We start from the raw sequence: 13,770 nt of genomic DNA on the forward strand, positions 1-13,770 counted from the left end.
GTTGTTTTTTTTTTTTTTTTTTTTTGATTTTTTTTTTGAAAACTTACCTGGGGGCTGAATCTTGCTGTCTGTAATTTTGGGGAAGTGAAATTACACCTTTTAGGAAAGAAATAAATATTTGTTATAGGGTGGCTATATTGTTTAAGTATGGCAACTGTTTGAACTTGCTTTAGAGTTTGAACTGTTAAGATGAGTCCTGTGAAGATGGAATAGTAGGTACTGAGCTAGTGAAATGATCAGAAATACATGGTAAGTTAATTCATTGCATGATTTTGCACCATATCATGTGTATCTGATGTCCATATGTAGGGGAAAGAGGGCATACTGTGTTTACATGGGCCTGCTGTTGATTAAGAGAAAACTGTATGGAATCATCTTTTAAAATAAGCATCTGCTCTTAATTCCCTCTATTTTTAGGTCCAGCGGAAGATGCTAGAGAAAGAGATGAATGATCTTGGTCTTGACATGGGGAATAAAAATGAGGTAAGGTTTCTTGATAACTAAATAGATCAAACAGATATTTAAAGAGTGACACTTTCAAGAACCTTGTTGGAGTCGTATGATAAATTTGCTTGGGCATTTTGAAAGTCTTTTGTAAAATGTACATCATTAGAAGTTCATTGATACATTGGTCCATATCGTATTGGCACCAATAAAAGGAAAATTGGCATTATTGGCAGTCAGCTTTTTTGCTGATGTGGCTGATAATGTTGCCAATAAACGTTGTGTGCATGCATGCAGCTGCACCATTCATAGGGTAAGGAATGCAGCCCAGCAGCTTGGAGAGAAGTGTCCAGCTGGTAAGTCTGTTAAGGGGGAAGAGGCATGGGGGGGGTGGGTACAGATTGAGGCCCCTGCATTGAGGGAGGGAGGGAGTGGGGCCAGGGGCAGGTGCTGCCCAGCTGGGGCAGAGTGGGGTGTGGTACAGTTGTGAATGGCTTGTCCAGGGGTGGGGAGGGGTGGTTCCTGCTGCTACATGTACCCCGAAGGAAGGCATGGGGTGCATGTGCCCCCCAGATTGCACGCAGGGCAAGGATGGGCTGCCTGCTGTAAGCTGGGGCTGCAGGTGGTGTGAGGCTCTTCCTGGGCCAGGGCTACACTTGGGGCAAGTAGTGGCGGCGCTAGGAGGGGGGCTATGGTGTGGGCTTAAGCCACCGCAAAATTTACCGTAACCTCCCCTCCCTGCCCAAACTCCCCTCCCAGTGTCACTACCGCCGCCTGCTATGCCCCAAGCACAGCCCTAGCCCAACCCCCTCACTGGGAAGAGTCCAGCACAGGCCACAGTGGCAGTCTGCCTCCACCTTGTGCGCAGATCTGGGGCATGTGCCCCCCATGCCTTCCCTGGGGGTGCGCGCAGCAGCAGGAGCTGCCCCCCTTCCACAGCTCGCCCCAGCTGGGCAGCGTTTGCCCCAGCCCCACTACCGCCCTCACCATGAGGGCCTCAATCTGCGCCCCCCATCTCCCCTTCCCTGCCTCCTCCCTCCCCCCCACCCCAACCCCCGCACCAGACTCGCCAGTTGGACGCTGCTCTCCAAGCTGCCAGGCTTGCATATTGGCAATCAGATCCATATTGGCCAATATGGCTCGTTAATAATCAGTCATCGATATCAGCCCAAAAAATCTTTATTGGTGCACCCCTATACATCACCTTTACAGCTGTGAAACTGAGTAAATATGTCCATTACATACATTGATATGGATATACTTCATCAAGTAGAGTGTTCTCTGGTTATATTTTGGTTAGATGTCTTGAAATAATGAATAAGCAGCACCATTTTCCAGTAACTAGAATTATGTAGAATTTGGATGGGATTCCAGCTCTTGTAAACAAACCTAACATGGTGATATCAGTCATGTGGACTCGAAATCAAACCTCCTAATTTATTCCTCGTTAATTTTCAAGGATGTAATAATGTTGGTTAGGAAGAGTGTTCACTGAAGTACGAGGTAAAGATTGTTACAGATTGTTTGGAATAATTTTACATAAATTTTTAGTATTATCCATTACTGGTTTAAGTATTTGATTTACCTTGGCTCCTTTCTGTAGTCTGAATATAACATCATAGCCGTAAGGAGGTCTCAGTTTAGATCCAAATGGTCAGATAACTGGAGTAGGATAACCATGGATGCCAGCTTTGTACATTTGAATTAAGTACTCTCAGGATGCCGAAGGAATAATCCAGATTTGATTTAGAAGACATACCTCTTCAACTACCCTCTCTAGGAGGATGATTTTAAGACCTGCATGGGGTAATAGGTGATCTTCATCATTTGAATATTTTTTGTTTTCTATGTTGTGAAGCTGTTGAGACATCAGTTTGGATTTTCCCATTTTTTTTTCTGTTGAACTACAATTTTTATTTCCCATTCATTTTTTTGGAGAATTATTTTTTTAAAGGCAATTCCAAAATGTGAGGCACAAAATTAGATTTTTAGCAGGTATTTAAAGAGAGCAGCATATGTTGAATGAGAGACATTTGCATTTTGCTGAAGTGAATTGAATATGAATGAACAGAAAGAGCACGGAGAACCTGAATCGATAGTGGTCTGTTAATCTGTCAGTAGCCAAGAGCACTGCATCACAGCAAGCCATAAAATGTCTTTTTATATTTTGCTTTTAAAGTTACTCTGATTTGAAATCTGGTCCTAATTTCAGTTTAATGATCTAACTTGTTTTGTGAACTTCAGGCACATTACGCAGTCCAAGCAAGATCCAGGAGCGTTACAAGAAAACGGAAACGTGAAGCATCTGAACCTCCTACATCTGTAGCGCGCAGTCGCAGTTCATCTCGCCCGCCACGTGATACGTCTGGTCTTCGTGATACTAAGGTTTGTTTCAGTATACTAACCTTGTTTAAACTTTTACTAGTAGCTGTAAGGGAGAGTTTACAGAATCCTTGAATAGATTGTTGATGGGAATTTATTATCTGTACAGGTATAAAACTCTGCTCCTGCCTATTCACAGTATATTTTGTGGAGAAAAGATGGAATCTTACAAATATCTTGGTTTCAGGTGTTTGCTCTTTGGTTTAATATCAGAAGTTTGGTCTGATCCCTCTGCTCACTGAAGTTACTGTTTTTGACTTGAATCCAAGACAAAGTTCCCCCTCCCCATTAAATGGGGGGGAAGGAGGGGAAGGGAAGCCCCTTGTCTTGGATTTGAGTACAAGGCATATGCGGGGAGGTGACTGCTGTGGCTTTGGCTTCAGCTGTGACCCAGGGCCAGGGCCGGAGCCCAGCCGTTGCTTGTACTCTAGCAACTTCTGCCCCCACCTTCCTTCAGCCCCCCACTGCCTCTGCTCCCTTGCCTGTTCCTCCACAGACTTGGTAGCAGCCATGCTGCTGCCACTGCTACAGGGCTGGGCTGGGGCCAGAGCAAATATATACTGTGCCCCAGGCTGGAGCAGGGCCAGATCCAGAGCTGGAGCTGGCATGAGGAGCAGAGAGGAGTGATGTGGGGGAAAGGGGACCCAGGGCTGCAGATTGGGAGCAAGTGGTGGGGATGGACAGGCAGCAGGGGGCAGGGTGTGGAGAGGCAAGGGGTAGGTGTCAAGCCCCACCGCCTGCCCTCGGGGCCGCATTGTCTCCCCACTGCCTGCCCTCCTTCTGCTACTGCTTTCCCCATTGCAGCGGGGGGAATGACAAATTTTAAGATAAGCATAGATTCCATATGTGGAAAATTATAATAGATTTATTATTTTTTCATGTCTTGAATCTGATTATCGGGGGCTTGTCTTAAATTCAGAGTCATCTTGGATTTGGATAAATAAATTATTTGATAAACAGTCTTCAAAAGTACAATGGAATACAGAGCAAGGAAGATAATTTGTTAAATGTCATTCTCTTAGTAGTCTTGGTAATATATCTTTGGAGTCCATTTGTTTTAGGAATCTAAGGAAAAATAGCAGTCTAAACTGAAATGGAGTCTTCTCTAGACCTTACATCCTCTTATGTAGTCTGAAAGGAGAACCCAGGAGGTCACTATTAGTATATTTGCATGCTTGCCCAGGGTTTCTTTTCAAAGGAAACTTTCTCTTTTAATATAAGGAATTTTGCCAGGATAGAAGATTGATTTCCCTCACATCCCCCCCCAGCTTGTGTAATTTTTCTTAACATACGGCCTTGATATCCCTACCTTTGTCCTTAAATCTGCACAGGGCAGTTTATATTTACTGCTTGACATTTTAATTTGGGTTTTGTAGGTTTTTAAGTAGAATATTGTTTAAAAGAGAAGAAGGATTAACTTATTTGTATAAAATGTACATTGGTTTTAAATAGATGGTGAAGAAGGTTAAGACTATCATGAAGAATTCTCAGAAGAAAATGAATCGCCTGGGCAAGAAAGGAGAAGCAGATAGACATGTGTTTGACCTGAAACCTAAACACTTACTGTCTGGCAAAAGGAAATCTGGTAAAACACAAAGACGATAAAGCATTCTTCTGAATTAAAACATATCTATATGAAAATTCTTCTATGTTGTCTTTAGCCTTTTTCTTAAAAAATAAAAATCTGAAATAAATTACTGGTAAAAAGCATACATGGACCCCGTTTAATATTAAAGTCTAAAGGTAAAAAGAGAGAGTGCCATTTTAGTTTCATGATCCAGAGTCCATTATTGCAGACACGGGGAAATTGATGGGAATATCACCACTGGAGCCAAAGCTTTGAATGAAGACCTCAGTCTAATTTGCTACCGATTTCCAGCATGATGCCACGTTCATATTATTATGCTCAGTTCACGTGATTACATTTCTCCAGGACATGGAAAGTTTGAGAATTTTTAACATCAGTTACAAACCTAAAGTTGGCATTAGAGGGTTTTGATATTTTCGAATCACCTTAATAGAAACAATTACTTGTTTCTGTTCTTAAATGGCATGTGGCCTATAAAATAGACAAAAATATGCTTTGCATTTGTTTGTTCTCAGCCTTGAATGACCTTTTTGTTCCATTCATCATTCTAAAGAGCATTTAACTTAATCCTTTGCATAGCGAGCAGAGATGCTGGGGAAAAAAATAGGTGCTTTATTTTGCAATAATAGAATTAAAGCAGAACTATTGCCCTACATGTTGCGAAGCTTGTGCTTAACTTTTTCAGACGGTTAAGATCATAGTTTAGATTAAGTGTAGGTAACTCACACTACCAAGTGGATCTTTGTTATGGTGGTGAGACAGCTGTCAGCTGGGAGGAAAGGGAGCTAATTCTGTTCAGCCCTTAGGTTCCCTCTTACTAAAGATAGAGGTTAGAACATAAAATAGGAGGGTGGGGGGCTTCTGGTATTGATGCAGAAGCTGTTTAGGCTGAAACTTTTATTTGGCACTTGTGATAGATCATCAAATGCTGAGGCTGTCCTTAAGCCAAAGAGATTACTCCTGTCCTTATGTAATTGATAATGCTTCCTTTCATCCTTCATTTGAACTGGGATCTTCCAGGAAGACAAGTGGGGATCTTTCTTTCATCAAACCACTTACTCTGGAAAACACGGTGCACTGCTGTTAAACCAAAACATGCTGTAGCACAGTGCTGTAGTCCATCTTTTGTTTTACTTCAGGAAAAACCAGTCAACAGGACAATTTTGGTCACTGATCTTATTTGAGTTCTGTAGAAATACCTGCAAGTCAAACATTGGGTTCAGTCATTCTCTTCTGTTTACTCCTAGTTTGCATTCTTGGGTATAGAAAACATTTAGCTTTCATTTGCAAAACCCACGTACTGAACCACTACGTGTGAAGCTTGTCCATTTGAATTCCGTACTTTTCAACTCTAGCAAGATTGTGTATTAAATATTTCCTTGAAATATCTTGCAGAATTCGTATGAGAGGCCAATGCAACATTACATATTTTCTGTAGGTATACAAAATAATAAAAGAGCTTTGTAAAATCACAAGGTAACTTTTTCTTTAAAACAGCAGCTCTTTAATTTTAAATTATTGCTCATCTTTGCAAATGTTCTGGCAGACGTTCAGACTTGGTTATATAATTTTCAGTTGCAGTGTGTGTCACTTCTGTTCAAGAGCATTTGTCATTAGTTTTAGTAAATGACTATTTAAGTGCTGAACAGAAATCAAGAACTAGGAATGATTTTAATAACTATGCTGACTTCAATAAAATGTTATAGTCTTACCAGAAGACTTTAGCCTTTAATTTGTATCGCATTTAGAAATATTTTTACATTACTGATCTCTTCTAGAATTTTGGTTTGAGAAGCATGGTAGGGTTAGACCTTCCTTTTTTCCTCCACAGTTTAAAAGGCACACTTTTATTTAAAATCAGGACTTCATTAAATGTTAATTTGGTTCTACTAAGTCAGGCAGAAGGAAGAGCACAGTAGCACTTTAGAGACCCATTTCTTGAGAGAGAAATGTATATTTATGACTGAATGAGTTACTTTAATGCAGTGGCTGGCATTTAGACTCAAGGCACCCTTTAGCAAATGCCAGCTCTTATTTTCCTGTAGTCAAAAGAGAGAGAGCATTTCTGACATTATGGATTCCTATTTGAAGTCTCTGGGTTTATCTTGTGAATCATGTGTAGGTGTTTCACATCTTCTAGTGCTAATTATCCCATGGCACCTTAAAAGGATCTTGTGGCAACCTTGTTGAGAAGCTCTGGTCTAAGGTTTGACACTGCCCTGCCTTATGCCTGACTTCAGACTAATGTGGCTCTTGATTTGGTCATAGTAAATTAAAGTAGCTTTATTGCAGTAATGGGTGGAGAGAGGGGAAGCAGTGTTCTGCTGTTCATTTGGGCTTGTAGGACTTCTGACCATTTTAATTCAGTGCACTTTTCTTTTGTTAGACAAGGGCAGACAGGGATCAAATATGTTACTCCTAAACTGCAGCACTGGGTTTAAGTTACATCAAGGTCTCAAAAACAACTGGAGGGGAAGAACAAATAAGACAACGGGCTGAAATTACTTTGAAACCAAATTGAGTGTGTTTAGAACCATTTAAAAGTTCATGCAAGAGACCTGGCATAGCATGCTATTACATAGAGCTTCAGATCCTAGAATTACCCTTTCTTCAAAAAAAAAAAAAATCTAGTGACTTGATGGGAGGAAAAATGGCCTATGTTACAAGATGATGTAACCTTTATCTAGGCATTTCAGATACAATTCAGACTGAATGGAATAAGTTAATTCAAGCTGTTTTTTATTTTGGAATTGTAATTAAGTTTTAACAGAGTTCTCCACAGCCAAGTAACTTGTGTCCTTGGACAATGAGTTACAAATACGCAGTAACAAAATCCCAACACACATTTTATGTTAAAGTTTTGAAGACAGCATATTTTATTTGAAATTTTCAGGGGTACCCTTTAGATTCCTTATAAGCTATTCACATGGTAGGGAAAATGCATGTATGCATTTAAAGAACACTTGGGTTTTGTGCACTTAAATACTTTAGCAGCAAGAATGCTTTAGCTCAGTGCTTCTTCAGCATTTTTGGACTTGAGGACCACTCTATAATTTCTGCAAATTGAATGGCACTGGTTCAAAAAGTAATTTATAGATTACAGTGCTAACCTTCCTTGAAGAAGGGCCTGATAGTGGGGACGGGATAGTCCAGGTAGGGACAAGCTTGAGCCTGCACTTATCTGCTTACCATCTTAACACCTCGCATCTCATGGCACCCCACAGCGCCCCCAACCCCCAGGTTGGAAATCACTATTTTAGCTTAATAATTCAGATGTTAGTTTCATTCATTTATTTTTTTTAATCTACCATCTACATTTGCATACATGCTTAAAAGAAGAGACATTGTGCTGGTATATTTACAGGAAGATGTTTTTAAAAGCCAGCTACCATGTTTTTTTCACATACCACATGCCCCTAAATAAGACATACAGTTTTAAGAAGGCAGAATAAAGAAAAACCAAACATCCAGAGTTGGGCCAAAAGCCCATTTCAAGGGATCCTGACTAGTTAAAAGCTTGCTTTAACCCTTTCACAGCAGCTAAGTTAATACATTTTGCAGCAGCTGTGAAAGGGTTAAAGTTGTGAGCTGAAGACAAAACATCTTTCATAGACGAGCCTATGAACTTCACTCCATAAATCTATTGGATACAAAAAATCATGGAGTTAATACTGATATTGGATTTATAACCAATTGCAACCTGCCAGACAAGCACACCAGGTAATTTGCTTTTAGCTGACCACTCGCATTCCTTCCCACTTTTGTCTCCCTCCCATACCCCTCTTATCTTTACCCTTTGTATTCCAACTCATTTACATCTTCACAGACTTCTTGTTTACTTTAGTTTCCTTCCTACCTTGGAGAACTCATAACAGCAGCAGTCTCCCAGTGCCTGAAAAAGGGTGAAAGCTTGCAAAGAACTTCTTTCTAACTATTTAGTTGATCTAATAAAAGTTATCACATCTGCCCAAAGGACCTTGCCCAAACTGAAGACCACATTCCTCCCCTGGCTGGGAGAAACAGCTGACAGCCATTATACTGTCCTTACGTTTTTATTTTTGAGCTGCAATTAATTTCCTTGCTTACAATATGTACCTGAATTTTGGAAGGCTGAATTTGGGGAAAAAGGTGGATGCAGTATGTAAATAAATATGATATTTTAAGTTTTAGTATCTAATGCATCAAATCAGAAATGATATTTTTCAGTATCTAGTCCACAAATACATTGGAGCATAAAGTAAAGCTGGTGTTACATACTGCTGACATTTAGAAAACTAGTTATCAACCAGCCAAAGAGGGGGAAAATGTTATTTAAAAACCCAATACATTCCTTGTGTACATCATAGTTACAATAGAAATGATGCCTCTTACAACAGTATTAGAACTTAGCATGTGGCAAGTAGACTTTTTTATTGAGACTGCAGTACTAGTCCTTGTGAATTTCAAGCTTGCATTAATCAATCCAGGAAATCTTAAATAAAGAATAAACCTTTGTCTACAGGAGGTTGGTAACTCCTTTATAGAAACTTCTTATAGGACACAGCTGAAACAAGATACAGTCCATATAAGAATTTTAAGACAAACTGAAAAGATTACTTTGTGAATTTGATGAAATTCTGCTTATTTTCAAGTACTTTTTCCCCTTGATGAGAAGTCCCTTGAATATCAACAAGGAAGCCAAAATCCGTTTTTATGGAGCCTGCCAAGAATCAGCTGGATTGTTGGCCAGTGGGAAACATTGTGAGGCTAGTTGGTGACCTTGGTGCAGTTCTAATCCTGCCACACATTCAATTTAAGGCATGATGGAAACAAGCCACCAAAATATTATGCAAGAAACATTACAAGAAACATGTAGTTTTTTGGTGGTTTCCTTTTTTGTGGTGCCATCAATTCCTTGAACTTGTGGCCCAGTTACCATTTAAGCAGCAATTAACAGGCTAATTGCACTGTAACACTTGCCAGGGGCCTCATACATTGATCAGTTACTTTTGGACAAATGTAACTGCTGACACTCACTTTTAAAGAAAGACCAAAAACTGAATAGACTCAGACTAAATTATGCTTTATTGTTGGTGCAGGTCCTTCTACCATAGGCTACATAGAAGAACAATTTCCCCACCAACATTACACTTTTTTAAAGGAAAACAGAAACTGTCCCCTTTCATAGTAAATTCCCAGTAAATTCCCACAAAAGATGCCCCAGATGTACTATCTATCAGTCCTTAGCTATAAGAATTAATGTTACCATAGAGCCAACTAGTGTGGTATCCTCTTCTTATGTGCCTATGCTTTTTTACATTCTGTGTATATTTTTGTGATCAAGAAATCTATTAAGGTTTTTCAAGTTATCCCACCACCTAAAAAGAAAAGTCTCTGCTACTAATTTGAACCATGGAGTAATCTTAATTTCATTTCTTGATGCTTTTTTCAAGAGTTGTTTTAGTTCTTTCTGTGTCACATAACAGTGGCTTTTGATTTCATTAGGATCAGGACTCAGTGTTACATCTTTCTGCACAAACAAAATGTAATCAATTTCATGTTCTCCCCAGATTCCATCAGACTTGGCCTTGTAGTGAATTCGTGTTAAGTAGCAGATGTCTTCTGGAGTTACCTGCATACAAGATTATTATTAGTAAGACAGCAATAAGAGGTAGAGAAAACTGGTCAATATACTTAAATTCAACTTGAACAAAATTTTTGATAGTCCTTCTCCAGAGTCACCAACCAATTAGTTAAAAGACACTCTAATTAACATTTGAGGTCTGGGAGTATTGTAGCTTATTTTCAAAAGCGAATGAACGAGACATCTTATTCATACAAATTGTTCAGCTGCCTTCTTTTAGACTGAAGATGACAAATACTATTTAAAGGCTGTGAGGTAACAGACAAAATTTTTAGGATCTTGAACAATTGAATTTGCAAGTTATGCTACATGTCTCAGCCTGATAATTACTGCTTGCAAAATGCAAATAAACAGGTCGGCATTTGTTGGATTATCCTTTCACAACTTAGCCAAATGGTACCAAGATCCTCTCCATTACCTGTTCCATGGGAATTCCCAGTTCTGCTTTTAATCGTCTCTGCGCTGCTCTTCGTACACCAATAGCATCACCTTCTTCTAATTCTAGTGGAGTACTTAGCGGATGACTGCAACAAGTATTGGTAAAACAATCTGCAAGGAATAAGTTTTCAGAAAAGAATAATGTTGCAAAAACCAGAATGTAGAACTCCAAGGCTTCTCCAAAAAAGTTTTGGACTTTTTCAAAATGTAATTAAAAAAAGAACTTGGCAGAGATGTTCTTCCCCTGATAATATTTCTAATGGACATATTTTAATGCGACTGCCTATGACTGTCTTCTTACCCTCTGTAGAACAGCATAGGGCATCTATTGTTGCCAAGTCAGCCAAGGAACAAACACCATGCTATATATAGCTTGTGGGCTATTCCCAGAGCAGTTACTGGCAATTTAATAAGCAACAGATGCTAGAGAATACACTTCTTCACAGCTGATTATGTACTCCAGTTAAGTAATACCAATTGGTGTAACTAAATACTAAAGATGTTAAGGAGAAATCAGAGGCACTGGTTTTCAAACTTACAAGCCTCTGATTGCCTCCCCAAAACATTCCTCTGGTCCACTTCACCCTGAGTTATTTCAACTATCCCTTTCCAAGGGCAATCCAAAAGGACTAAGCTCAATTTGTATGGACTTATGCAACCTCCTTTCACCTTGTTTTGAATCCCCTGTCCACTGAAAGATGCAACACATACACCTTATACTTTCATAAGCAAGTATAAACAAGCAAGGGACAAGTTTTCTAAGCCTCTAATTTATGTTCACATATATTTCCCTTTTTCCAGAGCATGCAACAAAGTAGGTTGTTGTTTACTAAAACTCATGTTTCTCTGATCCAATCAGTCTCTAAGGTGCCACCAGCCACTGTACCCTATTTTCTTCCTCACTTCAGGCATTCACAGCTAATCACTTCTCTCTCCATCTATTAGAGAAGCACATGCCTAGAATTAAGTAACTCTTTCTTCTGTCAGCGAAAGTTTATCCTATAGTTTGTATAAAGAAACTATATAAGAAAATGAAACGGAGACCATACAACTCTTTCATTTGCATGAAATGTTTACAACTTACCTGGAAAGGTAATTTTAGCATCTGATCTCTGCTGCAGCAGCAGTTTGTCTTCTGTATTGAACAGGAAAACACTGAAAGCACGGTGCAATAATCCTAAAGATAGACGTAATACAAGTGAGTCTCCAAAATAAAGGATTCATGCAATAGTGCAATACAAGGGCTATGTTTATGGGACCTGAACAGACTCACCACGTTCAAGCTAGATAACAGGAGACACTACTTCACTGTCAGGGTGTCTAGGAGCTGGAACCAACTTCCAAGGGAAGTGGTGCTCGCCCCTACCCTGGGGGTCTTCAAAAGGAGGCTAGACAGCCACCTAGCTGGGGTCATTTGACTCCAGCATCCTTTCCTGCCCGTGGCAGGGTGTCAGACTAGATGATCTGCTTAGGTCGTTTCCGACCCTACTAACTGAATCTCACACACGTTGAAAAACTTTTAAAAAGAAACTGGTAATAACATTTTTGAACGCCTTAGCATCAGCTTTTCCACAATATCCTAAAAATCTGCTCTGAATTTTTCACTGAGCATAGTTAAACCCCTGTTCAGTCTGATGTCCCCTCAAGTCTTTCAGACCATAGGCATGTATGCATGCACATACCCTACTGTGAAGTAAATGAAAGTAGGGATTTGTGGTATATCACATGCTCACTGAAAATTAGGATTGTCAAACTATTAAAAAATCCTGATCGTGATTAGTTACATGATTAAAAAAAGTTAGTCACAATCATGATTTTAATCCCACCACTAAAAATTCAGAGTTATGCAAAATTATGCAGGCACTTTGTATGGTTGGGGGTGGGTATGGGGTATGTGTTTGTAGGGGAGCTGTGGGTATGTGGGCGGTCTGGAACCTGGGGAGGGGGGGATCCCCACATGCCCTGGCAGGATGCAGGGTACTCTGGGTCAGGAGTGAAGGGCAGCACCAGGGCTGGGGGGGGCGGGCTGTGGCTTGGGTGTGAGGGGTATGGGCATATTGCTGCCCCTTTACTGCAAAGAAGGGCATGTACATGGGCACTTACTACAGAGCAACTGACATGCTATAAATCCCTATCATTTACTCTGGAGTATAACTTGCTCAGTGCCCATCCCTAGGGCCTACTGAGTCCTGTTCCTGGCCAGGCTCAGCCTTTCATAGTTCTGGACAGGCTGTTCAAATTCCAGACCAACTCTGGACCGTCCTCAGATCCCAGTGATGGAAACAAAATAAAGAAATGAAGTAGATAGGAACTTTCACATGAATTGATGGGCTTGTTCTTCCTTTCCCTTAATAAAAATGTTCCTAGTAACTGCTAAAAGATAAATGGAGTTTACTAATTCTGCTATGAAGTGTCATTAATTGGCTCTACCAAAAATGAAATAAAATTCAATCACATTATTATGCTTCCAGCTGACAATTACTAAAGAAGAGACTTGAGAGGGGATATGTTAGATTGTCAGAAGCCTCGCAATATAAATTACAATCACTGATATTAATTTAAGAAAGACATTTGAAACTACCTTTTTCAATGTTTTCATTCAGATGGCAATTTTTCTTAGTGTCTGCACCAATCTTCTTGTCATTTTCATCAATAAGAATGCACATCTCAGCCAACAGCTGCACCTGCTGCTCATCAAGACTGTCTGTGTTTACTTCAGGCATTGTTCCGGTACTATGACTGAAAACACTGATGGGAAAGTGAAAGTTGTTACTGAGCAAGTTCAATGCCCTGCAAATTTTTAAACTTAAGTTATAAAACCTTACATGGCAGGGTATTTCCACAGGGGGCACAGCTCATTTTACAAAGAGAGTTAAATTTGTAATAACACATATTTAGAAGAGACACAATCCCTAGTTGATTGTTTTTTTTTAGAATGAAGAAAATGCTGAAGGCAGCTAATATAAGAAGAGTTGCTTCACATCAACAGAGAAAGAAGAAACTTAGATTTTTCTGGATTCATGTGTGCCACGGTTATTAAAAAGGAGAGGGGGAAAAAGGTTGGTTGTTTTTTTTAAGTGAGTTTGTGGAAAGGATCCATCAGTAGCATTTAATGGAAGAATAAACGATTCATTTTGGCTGTTATTCCTGTAATCGGTTGGATTTTCATAGATAGAATGTGTCAGGCTAAAATCCTGGCCAGGATATGTAACATTCACTCTATAAATACAGATGTAATAGATTTCTCACTAGGACTCCACTTACTCTCTTCTGGAAAGAGAGCACCATCTCCTAC

The 13,770-nt window shown here is 39.7% G+C and overlaps 2 protein-coding genes across 2 annotated transcripts in view; one reads left to right on the plus strand and one right to left on the minus strand.

Annotated features, from left to right (window-relative positions):
- The window catches only part of GTPBP4 (GTP binding protein 4), a 24,242-nt gene extending 19,771 nt beyond the window's left edge, over positions 1–4,471 (plus strand). Inside the window, exons 16-17 of the mRNA XM_006024979.3 lie at positions 2,689–2,829; positions 4,279–4,471. Of these exons, the coding sequence (XP_006025041.1) occupies positions 2,689–2,829; positions 4,279–4,431 (294 nt within the window). The 3' untranslated portion in view covers positions 4,432–4,471. The remainder of the gene's footprint in view (positions 1–2,688; positions 2,830–4,278) is intronic.
- Positions 4,472–7,136: 2,665 nt separating this feature from the next.
- LOC102370886 (isopentenyl-diphosphate Delta-isomerase 1) lies at positions 7,137–13,223 on the minus strand. Its single transcript, XM_006024980.3, has 4 exons — positions 13,057–13,223; positions 11,560–11,652; positions 10,456–10,586; positions 7,137–10,025 (listed from the first exon to the last, which is right to left on the minus strand). The coding sequence occupies exons 1-4, from the start codon at positions 13,196–13,198 to the stop codon at positions 9,708–9,710; spliced, it is 684 nt and encodes a 227-aa protein (XP_006025042.1). The 5' UTR covers positions 13,199–13,223; the 3' UTR covers positions 7,137–9,707.
- Positions 13,224–13,770: the final 547 nt, after the last annotated feature.

The sequence above is a fragment of the Alligator sinensis genome, unplaced genomic scaffold (genome assembly GCF_000455745.1).
Source record: "Alligator sinensis unplaced genomic scaffold, ASM45574v1 scaffold370_1, whole genome shotgun sequence".
NCBI classification, from domain to species: Eukaryota; Metazoa; Chordata; order Crocodylia; family Alligatoridae; genus Alligator; species Alligator sinensis.